Source organism: Oryctolagus cuniculus, chromosome 3 (assembly GCF_051225735.1).
Source record: "Oryctolagus cuniculus isolate XC-2025 breed Fujian yellow rabbit chromosome 3, ASM5122573v1, whole genome shotgun sequence".
Classification (NCBI taxonomy): Eukaryota; Metazoa; Chordata; class Mammalia; order Lagomorpha; family Leporidae; genus Oryctolagus; species Oryctolagus cuniculus.
Genome location: NC_142869.1, coordinates 11,632,564 through 11,649,070, shown reverse-complemented (window position 1 = coordinate 11,649,070; position 16,507 = coordinate 11,632,564). Strand labels below are relative to the sequence as shown.

General features: G+C 38.2%; 1 protein-coding gene across 50 annotated transcripts in view; it reads left to right on the top strand.

Moving 5' to 3' along the window:
• MFF (mitochondrial fission factor) overlaps positions 1-14,362 on the top strand; it is a 38,658-nt gene extending 24,296 nt beyond the window's left edge. For 13 of the 50 annotated variants that reach the window (XM_089328944.1, XM_008259256.5, XM_089328938.1 and 10 more), the window contains 5 exons: positions 1,768-1,926; positions 6,035-6,067; positions 7,856-7,915; positions 12,409-12,493; positions 13,496-14,362. In XM_089328944.1, coding sequence (XP_089185070.1) covers positions 1,768-1,926; positions 6,035-6,067; positions 7,856-7,915; positions 12,409-12,493; positions 13,496-13,627 — 469 coding nt within the window. In that variant the 3' untranslated portion in view covers positions 13,628-14,362. The remainder of the gene's footprint in view (positions 1-1,767; positions 1,927-6,034; positions 6,068-7,855; positions 7,916-12,408; positions 12,494-13,495) is intronic. The other 37 variants (XM_070070131.2, XM_070070127.2, XM_070070130.2 and 34 more) reach the window with 5 other exon arrangements.
• The last annotated feature ends 2,145 nt before the right edge of the window (positions 14,363-16,507 follow it).

The window sequence follows — 16,507 nt, the reverse complement described above, 5'->3', positions numbered from 1 at the left end:
GATTTTTGTACTCTTCTGGGGTATACCTAGCATGGGTTTTGTCAGATACCATTGGTTGGTTGATATTCCAGAGGAATGTCAGTCTGAACAAACATTTAAGTTTGCCAGCCATGAGACTGTGCTGAATCAGCCTTGATAGATTAATTTACCAATATCATTTACATTTTTTTCTTTGAAGTAGTCCTTGGGAAACATGTTTTTCATATTTAGTATGCCTCTTTGGACCATCAAAACAATCCAAATTAGTCACAAAAGTGTGAAGAGTTTGTGTTTTCTAATTTTCTGGCAATATTATTAGATGAGAATAATTATTCTTCAAAAATTATCCAGCTTAATTTGTGGTTTTAAACAAATACATAAATTAGAAAAGTTTAGAGTTCTGTGTTTTTGTTTTGTTTTGTTTTGTTTTGTTTTTTTTTTTTTTTTTTTTTTTTTTTTTGGCAGAGTGGACAGTGAGAGAGGGAGACAGAGAGAAAGGTCTTCCTTTTGCCGTTGGTTCACCTGGCCGCCGCAGCCGGCTGATACAGAGCCAGGAGCCAGGTGCTTCTCCTGGTCTCCCATGGGGTGCAGGACCCAAGCACTTGGGCCATTCTCCACTGCACTCCCGGGCCACAGCAGAAAGCTGGCCTGGAAGAGGGGCAACCGGGACAGAATCCAGCGCCCCGACCGGGGCTAGAACCTGGTGTGCCGGTGCCGCAAGGCGGAGGATTAGCCTAGTGAGCTGCAGTGCCGGCTCTGTGTTTTTCTGGTTGTTCGCCATGTCCTCTGCTTTTATTCTTTTGGACATAACACATGAGGATGAAGCTTTTGGCCTTGTGTGTTTTACCTTCATATGAAGAATATTTAGTCCTCAACCAAGTGTTACAGTCCTCTTATTGGTGCAGACCAAATGCTAAGTCCATCTATCAGTTAAATACCTGAAATAGTTAATCATGTCCTGATATTAAATGCTGTCTCAGGATACTGAACTGAGTCTTAAGAGATAAAATTAGTAATGTAAACATTGCTTCATTCCAGTGTGGTCAGTTTTCAGGAAACACTGGCAGTAGAACCAAAAGAAATTTTGACTCATTTCAGATATAAGAGTAATTAAGATTTATCAACCATCTGGATAATGATAATAAATATCCTTGCCTTCTTTCTCTGTCTTATAGAATTGGTGATAGTTTTATTTTGTAGCCATTTAGCTAGAAAACATGTACTGGAAGCAATTAAAATGATTTGTTGACAGTTTTCTTCTTTAAATCAATGACATTTACTCTTCATAAACTCAGTGTCATTGTCTTTGTGCAATATTTGAAGTGGCATTTTCATGGAATCACTTCTGAGTCATGTGTTTCAATTTTGAAACCTGTGTACCAGAATTCTCTACCCTGCTCTTCTGATCCTCCGTCCCTGGGTACACCGTTGTTTCTTACATACTTGGCCTATTGAATTGGAATGTGTACTAATTAAAGAATGTGGCTTTTTCAAAGCTGGGAATTGAATACTTTATACTTATTCTGCCCTCTCCAAATTGTTCTTTCATGTTTGCTTTTAAAAAAAAAATTTGATGTTTTGGATTACAAAGTTACAAGTGTTACATTGTAGCTTGTTTTTGAAACTAATTCAAAGTGTTTATTAATTTCTTTGGTTTGTTTTCTTGAGGGGGGGAGTGGAGGTGGGAAAAGGGGGCAAGAAAACTAAGATTAAAAACTGCTCAGCTGAAGTTTTATAAAATTCTGACTTGAGTGTTTTTCTCTTCATTTGCTGTGCTTATGTAAACAGTGTGACACCATCACCACAACAGGCTCGGGTCTGTCCTCCCCATATGTTACCTGAAGATGGAGCTAATCTTTCCTCTGCTCGTGGCATTTTGTCGCTTATCCAGTCTTCTACTCGTAGGGTTTACCAGCAGATCTTGGATGTGCTGGATGAAAATCGCAGGTGATTGGCTATCAGTGACTCTTGCCAGCTGTGATACGTTTTGGTTTTGTTGTTTTGTTTTGTTTTGTTTTCTGGCTTATTTTCTGGACTGTGGTGTCTTCCTTTTATGTTTGCACCTGCTAGTCTCTTTCGGAGATGCAGTGGTTTGAAACAGCTTGCTTTGCTTTCTTGTAATTTAAAATTATTGTCCAAAATTCACATTTCATCAGATGACATTAGCTTTTCTTCAAAGGGTCAAGGAGAGTAGTTACTGTTTGGTGTAAGTGTAATGATTATTTTCAAAGGCATTCTTGACCTGTTCTAAGCACTTGATTCCATTTGGGACTATTTTGAGGGACCTCGTTGGATGGGGTATGGGATGTTGAACCGAGGGATACTAGCTGTCTTTTCTGAGTCTTTTGACTTAACCGTTCATGACACTGATACAACTGGATTAATAAAGTGGATACGAGAAAGTGCTATCAGTGCAGCTGCCAGGACTTTTTCCTTTCTTCTTTTCAGAGGGTTTCTAGGCTTATAATGAAAATCCAAAGCACTATTATCTTTTTGATAATACTGATATTTTTCAGTATTAGTAAGTTATCTCACTTTTGAACATCTCCAAGTAAAATGATCCATAGAACACATAGACTTATTCATACAATATTTTTGTTGCAATGATTTCAAGTATTTTTGCCTTGCTTTATTACTATAGCTGTTTTTAAAAGATGAAATTTGGGCAATTATTTTTGGTAGACTGTGGTATAATTAGTTTCATTTCAACTCCACTTACCTAATAACTTCTGAGAGTCAGTATTTGAATTTTTTAACTCATCTTAGGATTGTTAATTTTTCTATTTTGAAGAATTCCTAATAAATGAAGCAGCCTTTCCCGTAAGCTTTATTTCTTATTGTAACAGTTGATAATGTTTTGGATTGCTGTGAACAAATTTTTTTTCTTGTTCGGTTCTTTTAATCCTTGTGTAGGCCCAGATGTTTCCCCATACTTCAAGAACACTTGTCCACACTCCTTACCATTGTTGAATCCATGGCCTTTCTAAGACTTAATCTAATGGTGTGTGTCTGGGCCCAAGAAATCAAAGCTGTACAAAAAAGAGTATAAAGAGGAAGCTCATGCCGCTGGGGTGGTTATATGTACATGTATACTTGCATGTATGTGTATATAGTATGTACAGGTTGAGTAGCCCTTATCTGAAATGCTTGGGACTAGATTATTGGCTTTTGGAGTATTTTCATAGACTTCACTGCTTGAGCATCCCTGATCTGGAAATTGAAATGTTCCAAATCTTAAATTTTTTGAGCATCAGGTTGGCACTCCAGGAATTTCAGATTTCAGAGCATTTTGAATTTCAGACTTTAGGTTTAAGGATGCTCATCCTACATTTTGTTTCCCACCAAGGGTTCGGAGTCCTTTTATGCTTCAAAGACTCTGGGAATAATTGGAGACTGTGTGAGGCAACAAAGTTTAGGAGAAAAATCATGGATTTAGAGGGTCAGTCGTAATTGTCTTTTTTTTTTTTTTTCCCTATGAGAAACAGAATGCCCCAAACAGCTGGAGGCTGGAGCTAGACCAGGCTAAAGCTGGAGCCATGTAAGGGGCAGGCACCTGACTTCTTAAGACACCTGCTGATTGTTAAGGTGCACATTAGCATGAAACTGCAGTCTGGAGCAGACTTAAACTCAGGCTGTCTGATATGGGGCATAAGCATTTTTACCTCTAGGCCCAACTCCACCCCTCAGATTCAATCTTGATCCATCTCACTAAGTATTTCCATAATGGCCTTGAACAAATAAGTTGCATAACTTCTGCAGCCCTCAATAGTATCTAATTTTGTGAATTCAAATGTGAAAACTCTTCCCTTCTCTGACCTTTATTTAAGATACAGGGATACTAGTTTCAAACTCTTTGTTCAGTGTAGTAGGAAATCCTTCAAAGATGCTCAGTATATATAAAATACCTGGCTGTCCTTAAAATAGATGCTCTACCAGATAACCATTTTAACTTTTCAATTAGAGTAGGTCTTTAGAAGACATCAGATTATTTAGGTCAGAGTATATCTTACCAGATGCTTTATGATAAAAATATCTGAATCAGAAAACTATTTCTAAATCCTTTATAGATGAAACATTAGCTTAACTAGAAGACTGAGTCCCTGTACTTTAAAATTATGTGGGTTTTTTTTCCACCCCCTAGCAACACATAACACAAGTTCAATGCTATGATACAGATATTTTTTTCTCAATAATGGGAAAATTTTTCACTTCAAGTTCACATGTACAAAATCAAAAATCTTACCCATGCAAATTTTACTGTATTTTTCATGAAGAAATGTTTTGAACTGCAAGTGAAAATTTGTCTTTTTATGGTGTAATAACTGATGACCTTAAAATCCCTTTTCTAGGAGTTGTCTTATTATAAGATTGTTTAAATTCATAAAGGAATTCTATTAATGATCTTTTGCTCCTGGAACATTATTTGTTTCCTTGGAGCCTGAAGGGCTACAATCTCATCAGTCTTTTTAATACTTTCATTATTGAAAGGATTTTTTTTAAATTATGTTCAAATCTGTTAGGATCTAAATGTTGAACACTTTTGATAAGTATTTTAAATGCCAAATCAGTTTTATTTCCACTGTGAGAAGTATCTATCATGACTTTTTAGATGTAAGAAATAAGAATGTGAAATTTGGATAATGCTCTACTTGCATGATTATAAAATAATACTGCTTATCAAGTTTTAAGTGCTTTTATGTTCCTTGGTGTATACATAATTTTTTCCTTTCTGTCTTATTACTCTTGGCTGTTATGCTAATATAATAGTTCATCTTTGGTCTTATGCCATCACATTAGGTTAACTTAAGCTAGAACTATTTGGAAAAAAGAGTCAAAAAACTTTCTTTTCTGCTTTATTATTATGAAACAATGTAGATTCACATTGTTTGACATAAGAACTATTTTTAGTTTACACTTCAAAGGTTATGACAGTATTTTCTTATGAGAATTTTGGTGATCTAAACCAAGCTCAACATGAAAACCAAGTTAAATCCTAGGTGCACTTTAGAAAAGTTTATTTAAACAGGTACATTTGGAAAACTCATATTGAAAATTTATTTATTTATTTAAAAGCCAGAACTATAGAGAAAGGGAGAGAGAGAGAGAGAGAAAGAGATCTTCCATCTGCTGATTTATTTCCCAAATGGCTGCAGTGGCCCAGGAGTGGGCCAGGCCAAAGCCAGGAGCTTCATCTGGGTCTCCCACATGGATGCAGGGGCCCAAACACTTAGGTCAGTTTAGCTGCTTTCCGAGGCATGTTAACCAGGATCAGAAATGGAGCAGCCGGAATTCGAACTGGCACCCAAATGGGATACAGGCGTTGCAAGTCGGGGCTTAATCTGCTGTGCCCCAGTGCCAGCCCCTGGAAATTTATCAGTACATCTGGGAAAAGTACCAGTGCACAGTGGCAGAGAGACTTAAAATGCTATTACAGTTTGGTCCTTGGACATTTAAGAAATGCCAGTTTCTGCCTATATCTGTTAGAACTATGCGTCTCATCTCCAATATGAAATATTAACATTTTTAGAAAGGAACTTAGTTACATGTATAAATATTATTTAATTATTGATCAGTAAGTCATGCTTAAATTTTGTTTTTAGGAGGGTCTTGAATATTTTTTTTTCTTTAGCAAATTGTACTAGCTTTGAGAGACTAGATGTGTGAGTAATTTACATTTCTGGCACTTACCCTATAAATAAGTAACTTGGAAGACAGATATGCAGAGTTGTAGTTGACACAGTGTTTATTATTTGTTATTTTTAAAAAATGTGTATTTTCTAGTCCTCCAAACTGTTTTTTTTACTACAGCATTTCTATAGCAGAAGAAAAAAACCAGACATCATATTTATTCAAAAATGTCAGTATACAGGTTAATGCCAGAACTTGATAGCCTTGGGATTTTCTTCCCTTTTCCACTCTTAATTACAAAACACTGTTAAAAAGATTTTTTGTGTATTAGATCATATTTATGGTAGGAAGTGGTTCTTGAATGAAGTTTCTAATTTTGCCAAATACCTGTCTAATTTACTTTTATATTATATGTGTCAATTGCCAGTGTGAGAAGACAAAATGAAATACGTTGTGAAAGGTAACTGTATTATTTTCTGGCTCTGCATTATCAAAGGGAAATCTCTGTGGTGGAATATTTTAAATATGGCAGATCCATTTGAACATACTAGTATGCATTTTAAAAAATCTATTTTAAGTTTTACTTGAGAGAGAGAGTTTTATTTGTAAATCTTATGGTTTACTCCCAAATGCCACAACAGCGTGGGCTATGGCTAGAGCCAGAAGCTGGTAACACAATCCACATGTCCCACCTAGGAGGCCAGAATCCAGGCACAGGAGCCCTCGTGTGCTGACTCCGAGTCTGCTTTGGCGGGAGGCTGGAATCAAGAGCTGAACCTTGGAACTGAACCTAGCCACTCTGTTGTGGGATACCCATGCTAAACGCCCACTCCTCATGTACCTTTTTAAAAAATGTTTTAGGAAGCACATAGCAGTGGCCCTATTTAGTTAGTCACTTTCATGTTACTGTAATTTAAGGTGATACTTAAGTAACAGTTTTTCTAATATCAGAGAGTAAATATGTTAGTAGGATGGGGTGGATTTAAAGCCAGTCTCAAACATGTGATTTCTTAGTGTTCTTTAGCCAACAAAATAAAAATCAAACAGGTCATCTGAAAAGGTCTGAACCCCATATCTTCTAAGCTCCAGAAATTCCCTTTAATGACTGATAGCACCTTTCAAACATGCAGAAGCTAAACATTAAAATTTTCTTGCATAAATTGTCAGAAAATAATGATTTGTATTTTAGTCAAAATTCTACAGGTGTTCCTACTTGGAAGGAAAAAATTGTGCATTTGGTATTGAATGTTTACTATAATTAAATATTGCCTCAATACTTGTATTCAGGCAAAACAGTTACGTAGAAAGTGAAAGCAGTATTTAATAATTCTTAAAATCCTCACATGGATCCTCTACCCTGACTTCCTTTATCTGGCTGATAAATACTGCTGATTGTTTGGAGGGGAATTGAACAGTGAACATGTAGAGCTTTTGTTTTCTGATTTTAAAAATAAAAGGTATTAGAAAGAAAACACATCTTCCTCTAGAACCAAAGTATGTGCTGAGAGCAACTGAAAAAATCCCCACAAAGTTTTCCAGTGCCTCTTAGTCTTCATTGCCAGCAGCCCTGTATGTCACTCCTGGTTGTCTCAAAATGAGACTCACTCCCATATTTGGTTCCATTTCTCATAATTCATTGCAGTGTGTACGTTGATGTCCCTGGTTCCAGAACTGAAATTTTTCTGATTTTGCTCTGGAAAGGGTTTAAATGAGGCACAGTTACAGTATGATATCAGGCATAATCAATATTAATGAGGTGGGAGGGAAAGAACTGTGGGAAGTGGGACTTTGTTGAAATTTATAGTTTATGTGATAGAGCTGTTAATATGAGGAACTGTGATCATACAGGTGCTATTGTCCAGTTCTTGATATGCTTATAAAACTGCTGGTGATTTTTTTTCCAACTAGAAGAGAGGAATTACAATTTCCAAAAAATAGAGTTTTCCTTTGCCTTGAATTTCATAAAATAAAAATATAAGCACCAAAAGAATAATTTTACATGTTGGTGCTATTTTGTCACTTAAGTATAGATTCCCTTTGTTACTTGGAGCAATTATAAGATGTGAAATTTATGAAAATCATAAAATGGAGGACATATGAGACTAGCATTTTTAAAGTGAGAGATATTATATTGTATTAACATATACAATATAATCCAAATTGACATTTATTTGTCTTGTTTTTGCCTTTGTCACTTCTCTGTTTCCTGATTCTGTCTTGTGCCTTCTCCCGCAAAAACCTGCCTTAGACCTGTGTTGCGTGGTGGGTCTGCTGCCGCCACTTCTAATCCTCATCATGACAACGTCAGGTAAATTTTGAGACTTTGTAATTAACAGGATAAATCGTTGATAAAATCTGCTTTACAGACATAACGCACGTAATAGCCATTCCTTTATGTCGTAGCTTGAGCTTCGGTGACTTTTCTGAATGAGTGCATCCTGCGGCTAAGAACAGGAAGTTTGATCAGTTGTGGCATTTTGGCAACAGAGTGCCAGGACAGATATGTAATCATTATGACAGGGACATCTGGGACATTTTTTTTAAATACAGTGGATTTTTATAAAAAATTGTATCTATTCATTTTTTTTTTGAAAGTCAGAGCAACAGAGAAAGGGAGACAGAGATCTTCAGTCTGCTGTTTCATTCCCCAGATTCCCACAGCAGCCTGGACTTGGCAGCAAAGTCAGGAGCCAGAACTGCATTCAGGTCTCCCATGTGGGAGCCATCATCTGCTCTCCCCAGGGTACACGTTTGCAGGAAGCCGAATCCGAGGTGGAGTAGGGAGCAAGGGCACTCTGATCCGGGATCCAAGCACTCCTACCAGTGTCCTAACTGCTGTGTCTCAGTGCCCACCCCTGCATACAGTTTTAGTAGCTTTCAGGAGACCACGCTAACACAGAAAAGCTAAAGCATGTTTTATGTGCATTGCTTCCATTGTTGCCCAGATCCTATCCAGCATTTCCTTTTCAGCTGTTAATTATCTATAATGTCACTTTCAAGTGTGGAGGTAAACCTCGTTACAGGGCACCGTCTGAAGTGGGAGGAAGTGAGCACTGATAACCAGTAGTCTGGCAAGTTGAACATACAGAAAGGGAATTTAATTTTAAGCCTTTTTATCATCTGTCAGCTTGGGACACTCTCATTTTTGTTCCTTTCAGACGTGCTTACCCTGAGGAATTGTTTCTTCCTGTCATGCACAAAGGCAGAGAGAATGGAATGTACAAATGCCTGAGATTCTCCAGTGCCAAGATCTCATCTAGTTTTCCCATCTTCTGGAAAAACAAAAACACAAACTGGTTTATGGCCACAGATGCCACTACTGTAATTTTTTCAGAATCACTTTATTTTAAGCAGAAATGTGTTATCTGTGGCAGCACATTTAAATCTGGCAGCATTAATTCTGTGATTGGAAGGAACTGTCACATCCATCTAAGGAAGAGAAAAGGGCAGACATCTGTTTCTAGTTTGTACTGAATTTATGTTGGAGAAATTGGAAAGTGTACCCTCAGGGGCCCTTATCACTCTGCTGACTTCTTTGTGCTTGTTTGTTTACTTTTAGATTTGTTTATTTGAAAGGCAGAGTGACAGGGAGGGCGAGGAAGAGAGGTATCTTTCATCCTGTGATTCACTCCCCAAATGACCACAACAGCTAGGTCTAGGCCGGGCCAAAGCCAGGATCCAGGAACTGCATCCAGGTCTTGAACCACACTCTGATATGAGATGCTGGGTTCACAAGCAGCAACTTAACTCACTGCAACACAGTGCCTGCCCAGATGTCTCTCTTTTACGCTCTCAGTTATGTCTATGTCCTTATGCTCTTAATTGTATCTTGTAGTTTTCTAATTTTTTTTGTAAGATTTATTTATTTATTTGAAAGGCAGAATCAGGGAGTGGGAGAAACAGAGAGACAGAATTCTTCCATCTGTTGGTTCACTGCACAAATGGTCACAACTGCTGGGCTGGGCCAAGCCGAAGCCAGAAGCTAGGAACCCCATCCAGGTCTCCCACATGGGTGGTGAGGGCCCAATCACTTGGGCCATCCTCCACTGCCTCCCCAAATGCATGAGCAGGAGCTGGACTCAAACCAGCACTCCTGTGGGATACTGGCATTGCAGGCGGCAGCTTAATCTGCTATAGCATGATGCCAGCCCCAGCATGTATTTTTCTGTTTGTGATCTTATCTTTCTGTGAAAGTATATTTAGCCAGTGGTCTAAAAGACCATTTTCTTCTAGGGTTTCTAGTTCTGAAAAATACAGGTTTTAGTTTAAAGCACATTGTAAAGGAACATTCTTTTTGATTTTTTTTTTTTTTTGCTATTTATGTATTTATTTGAAAGTTTCAGAGAGATCTTTTTTTAAGAAAACAGGTTTGGTTTTAAAAATTTATTTATTTATTTGGAAGGCAGAGTTACAGAGAAGCAGAGGCAGAGAGAAAGAGATCGCGAGAGATCTATCTGCTGGTTCACTCCCTAGTTGGCCACAATGGCCAGAGCTGCACCGATCCAAAGCCAGGAGCTAGGATCTTCTTCTGGGTCTCCTACGTGGGTGCAGGGGCCCAAGGACTTGGGCCATCTTCCACTGCTTTCCCAGGCCATAACAGAAAGCTGGCCTGGAAGTGGAGCAGCCAGGACATGAACCAGCACCCATATGGGATGTCGACACTGCAGGCAGTGGCTTCACCCGCTAAGCCGCAGCATCGGCCCTGAGAGAGCTCTTCCATCTGCTGGTTCACTCCCCGGATGGCCACAACAGCCAGGGCTAGCCCAGGCCAAAGCCTGGAGCCAGGAGCTTCATCTAAGTCTCCCACATGGGAGGCAAGGGCCCAACCCTTGGGCCATCTTCCACTGCTTCCCCAGGCACATTAGCAGGGAGCTGGATTAAAAGTGGAGCAGCGGGGACTCAAAATCAGGACTCATATGGGATGCTGGCACAGGTGGTGACTACCCTCCCTTATGCCACAACACCAGCCCCACATTCAATTATTTTAAATTGAGTTATGTACATAAAATTTTGGCAATGAAGATTTCATTTACAGATAGGTGAACCTTAGTAACTTCTGGCTTTAAACCGTGAGTAATCCCTTAATTAACACTTCATTCTCTGTGGCCACATCGGACCCCTTTACTTATGAGGTGATTGTTTTGATTTTTTTCTCCATTATTCATCTAATATGTGACTTCAGGGAAATAGAAAGGTTTTATTTTGGGGATGGAGTGTAGAAAAGTGTAACCCCTATTTTTTTCCACTAATAATTTAATCGTGTTTTAATATTTACTATTTTAATTTTAATATTAATATTTTATCATGTTTTAATGTTCCAAAGAATAATTAACTCGGATATTTGTAAAGCCCATGGTCCAGCATTCATGGGTTAACTTAGAAGTCTGCTTCTCTGACTGATGCAGTACCCTCAGTATTCCAGGATCTTCACTCTGTTCCCGTGAAGAAGGGGCTGTTACGGAGAAAGGAAGTTAATTGACCCACTAAAAGGAACATTTTGTTGTAGGTTGCTTAAAGTCAGTACACACCACCTGCTTTTCAATTCTGTTTTTCCTACTTTATTAAAGTATTTTAGGACTATTTTCAGCAACTTCTGAAACAAAAGGGTTTTCTGAGTAGACTCCCCTCTAACATTTCAGGATGTAAAATATAATTTGATTTCATATTCTTTTGTGTGGTTGAGTATTTTTTTCATGGAGACTTTCTGGGAATAGACGATCTGTGTGCTAACTGTCTATAGATTACCCAGAAGGAAGTTTTAATTCAATATATTTATATTCTATTCATTCAGAAAAGTTACTATGCCATACTATTGATAACCATATAGGATATAAAATAGATAAGCATGTGAAGTGAATTGTGTGGTATATAAGTTGTATCCAATAAAGCTGTTAATTAAGTTTTGAAATACGAGAATCTGGGTAGAGGGGAGGAATGGCATTTGTATTTGCTTTTCAGAAGTTTATTGTCATTCACTAAAGTTCCATACCCTTTTTTGAAGTAAATGCATTTGAACAAAAAGTACTTCCTTTTATTTAGTTACTTATTTTAAGGTGAACAAATTTCATGTATTTCATATAGACAGATTGAGGAGCATAGTAAGCAAAAGGTGTATTTGAAAATGCTTTCTTTGGATTTTGCCGTAGTATTTTTCTAGTATTATTTTACACATAGCCTTGTATTTATTATTGAGTCAGTTCTACATCTAAATATAGTGGCAAGATATATTCAGGAGATTTTACAATTGCTTCTGTGAGACAACACAGTTGAGAGTAAGTAATTGAGAATAAGAAGTAAAGGGTGGATATGGAAAGAGAAGAGGCAATGAGAAGAGAAGAAATACAAAGTGATTGCTCCTTTTTCTAAGAGTTAGTCTACTTTGCATTCCCTACCTGGGACTCTGCTATGGAACTCCACATACGGACGTGAGTCTGTGTAAAAATTGTATATTGGCAGCTCCCAGACGTTTCAGCCAAGGGTCTTTTTTAGCATTGCCAGTCCCTCTGGCCTGAAAATTGTTAGGGAGTCTCATTCTTCAAATTTTGGTACATTTCCCTAAAATTTATAGAAAGTTGTCATCTTCAGCTTTTCCTTTATGAGTAAACTATTTTACTAATTCCTATTGGTAAATTCCAATCTTTGTGATACTTCTTTGAGTATTATACAGCATGACTTGCCAATTCGTTCTTAGTTCTATTTCCTTAGTTTATTAGCTTCTGTATTTTAGAATTCTCGGTTCTGTTTCCATATTGTATTAATTAATTTCCATACTAATTTGTATTTTTATTTCTTATTTGCTAGGTATGGCATTTCAAACATAGATACAACCATTGAAGGAACATCGGAAGACATGACTGTTGTAGATGCAGCTTCATTAAGACGACAGGTATCTAATGTACCAAATAGTACATCCTAAGGTGTTAATCCTATTTATATGGGATTTTAAAGTGGTAGCTGAACCACTATTTATATGTTTTTATGGTCATAATAGTATTGTTGCCAGGGGTGTGCATTTAGTCTAGTGGTTAATATGCCAGTTACGACACCTGCATCCCACATCAGTACATGAGGGCGATAGCTGCTATGGCGTCCTGCTAACGCACACCCTGGGAGCCAGTGATGATGGCTCAAGTGGTTGGGTTACTGCTTCACACTTGGGAGACCTGAACAGAGTTCCTGGCTCCTGCTTCTGTTCAGCTCAAAAACAAACAAACAAAAGAACATATTTGGGGAAGTTGTATTTGGTGTTTTTGTTATGTCTGCACCAAATGATGCAGAGGGAAACAGGATGGAATAAAGTATTTTTCTGTTACCATCAGTAAGGCAGCATGAGCTTAGGCAAAGCAGTTGTTCAGCCCAGGGCCATTGACAGGCGAGTCCAGCAGCTGAGGATGGTGCTTCAGCCAGTAACTTCGCAGCAGCTGGGGAATGACGAGGCTTTCAGACCTGACGGGTCTGGGTGGCCTATCACAGGGCTCTCTGCAGCAGGAGATTTAGGAGACGCCCAGTGCCACTCAGACCAAGAAGACAGTTATTCCAGGTAAAGATGAACAACTGAAGCTGAGTCATGAGCAGCTCAGAGAAAAGGCTTGGAAGAGGCAGGAGTCCTGTATCAGTTCTGCTATGGTACCTGCAACTAGATTTTGCTGCTAGAGTAACAATATGTATGCAACAGTTTCCTTACCTCTCCATCGAATCAATTAAGGATTCAAATACAGAAAAGAGAAATGGGGAAGGGTTAGGGTTAGGTTAGCTGTCATAAGTAACTTTTATAGTTTGTTTCGCTTCAGACTTCCCATGATTGTAATTACTCGTTTAACAAGTTTTTACACTGTATTAGAATCTGATTTCTACGTTTATTAAGAATTCCAATTTTGTTTTTCATTAGATTATCAAACTAAATAGACGTCTACAACTTCTAGAAGAGGAAAACAAAGAACGTGCTAAAAGAGAAATGGTCATGTATTCAATTACTGTAGCATTCTGGCTGCTTAATAGTTGGCTCTGGTTTCGCCGCTAGAGGTAACCTTAGCTCTCAAAAGTACTGTCTCAACAGCTGGAAATATAAAGGATGTACAAACTTCTCTGTCTCTGTCTTTGCATTGTATGCCGCTTGATAGTCCAGGCCCTGGAAACGTGTTTCTTCTAGAAAGCAGGTGGGAAGGACCTGCACTTGCAGCAGTAAAGGTAGATTCTGTTCTGTCACTGAGCTGTGCACACTTTCATGCAGTTCTGCAGTAACACTTAAAATGCTCCCTTTGCATGTTTTGTAAATAGGCTCAAGTCGTTTTTTTTTTTTTTAGAAAGAATTGATGTTTGGCCTCATCAGTCTGCACCTAATTCTCAGAATGGGATGGAGAGTACATAGAGAATGGATTTAGAAAAGAATCTGTAAAAGAAAAACAGTACTTTTGGTCTTGTTTCTCAAACACTATTAAACAGTTTTGTTAGACATTTTTGCGTCCACATTTCAACATTAACACTTCTGAAGTCGTGGTTTGGTGTAAGATTTAAGAAAACCAAACCAACTTATATTCCATGGTCAGTACTTCATGATCGCCTGTACAGGCTGAAATAAGTTCTGTCAATTCCGTTTATCTAGTGCGTGTGCAGTGTGTACGTTCGTATTTTCATTTGAGTTTTGCAGATGATTTTCTATAAAGTCTGTTTTTACTAAGTCCCTGTGTGAACAATTTAAAAAACTACAGAATAAGGTACAAATGTAGTGTATTTAATAAACTGTCAGCCAAAGCAATGTTTGTGTACTGAAAAATGTTATTTTATCATACTATCCTGGGAGCTAAATTTCACAACACATTACCTTGTGTGAGTCTTCCCATCAGTTACTTCCCATCAAGTAATTGCTGACTTGAGCCTGCAATACTTTCATATCTTCATCCTGGTAGTGGTGGGTACTGGTTGCATGTAGGTGGTTTTCTAAATCATTATATCCATAAAGTGATTAAGATTAAATACCTTGAGTTTGAATGCTTTTTCCATTGTAGTATTTACTTGCTAATATTTGAACCTCATGAAAATTAAACACACATAGAAACCAAGCCCTGAGTGCCTTTAGTGCTCAGAACTTCTGTTTTCCCTTTCTCAGCTCAGTAACAGGTAGAATTCAGTTAAGTCAATAGTCTGCATACATCTTCAATACCTTCTCCCAAGGTGGTTGACAGGAGCTCCTTAGATAGTGGCAGCTTTTAATGTTTCTGCTCTTGCTTCTCTTTCATCCCTCCAAGAAGGTAGTAAGACAGAGATTCCCCTCTGTGCTTAGATTTATCAGGAGTTTGGATAAAAATTTTTTTTGCCCGTGGAAGACTTGATAATAGCCTAATGATGCAATTTCTACATTAATTCTAGGTTTAGGTATATCACCAGGTAAGTTCTGTGAGTGAACCTCCAAATTGAAAACACAAAAATGATGGATTAAAATTCATATCTCTTTTGCTAAACATACATGAAAAGGATTTCACCAAGGCCAAAAATGAAATAAAAGTAGGAATTCGGGGAAACAAATGCAAAACATGTCTCTCTCCTGATGATTTTTCCTAAATACCCTAGCCTGGAGCTTTGCACTGTAATAGTTGTACAAGGACCAGCAAATGGAGTCCCCAGGGTCAGTGTTGTGGCATAGTGGGCTAAGCTAGCACCTGTAACACCAGCTTCCCATGTGAGTGCCAATCCTAGTCCTGGCTGCTCCACTTCAAGTCCAGCTCCCTGCTTATGTACCTGGGAATGCGTTGGAGGATGGCCCAAGTATTTGGGCCCCTCTTCCCATGTGGGAAACCCTGATGGAGTTCCTGGCTCCTGGCATCTGCCTTGCACAGCCCTGGCTGTTACAGACACTTGGGGAGTGAACCAACAGATGGAAAATCCTTCTCACTGTCTGTCCCTCTCTCTACTCAGCCTTTCAAATAAAGTAAATAAATCTTAAAAAAAAAAAAAAATAAAGATGGAATTCCCTCTTTTGATCAAGTGCTAACTTTAGCAAGACACTCATGAGTGAGGCTGGGACCTTAATCAGTCCTGTTTAGAATAATCAGGAAATACTTCTTAGATATTTGAAGCGAACCTTGAAATATATATAGGATTTCAAGAAGTGGAGGATGAAGAAAGAGATTCCATATGCAAGAAACAAGAAAAAAAGGATACAGTCAAGAAAAGAAGTCTACAAGTAAGTATAAAGGTGTTTTATTGTTCCTTAGTTTCAGAACACTGCTGTTCGGTTTATTTTGTTTCTACATTTCTAGGAATACCTGTTGAAGGATGTGTAGAATGTTTACACTTCAAGAGATAACTGTTAAGATAGAACTTGAGTATATTTACAAGAGAATCTTCCTTCTTTTCCGGCAAGAATATTTGTTTTTCACCTTCTTAACTATATTTGACATTGAAATTGTTTTTCTGGACCTTGGGTTTGAAATGATTTAGGTTATCGTAAGTGCTCCTTTACTTAACAATGAATGGGCACCTCAGTGATGCCTCCAGTGCGTTCACTGAGCTAAGAAGTGGGCAGTTGCAGAAAGTGTGCCACGTGCCCTGCTCTTGAAGAAAGACCGGATTTGTGGGGACAGTGGGAGGATGAGGCTTATTAAAAACTGGAAGACTGTAAGAGCAGTATTTTATGAGGAAGAAGAACTTGGGATGTGCTGAAGTATGGGAGGAGAGGGAGTTTAGATGGCAGATACAGTAAGAAAAAAAAACTATGCAGATTCCAAAAGGTGGTTGAATATGGGTGGTACAGTGTTGCAGTGAAAGTTGAAAATCAGTGAGGTTTGCAAATGAGGGGTGTGTTTCAGGGAGAGGGGCAGAGGTAGTGAGTCCAGACATGCATTGGCAAGTTTAGGCACTCATCCAGATACTGAGTATCTGAGTAGCCTAGTGATGCAGTTTC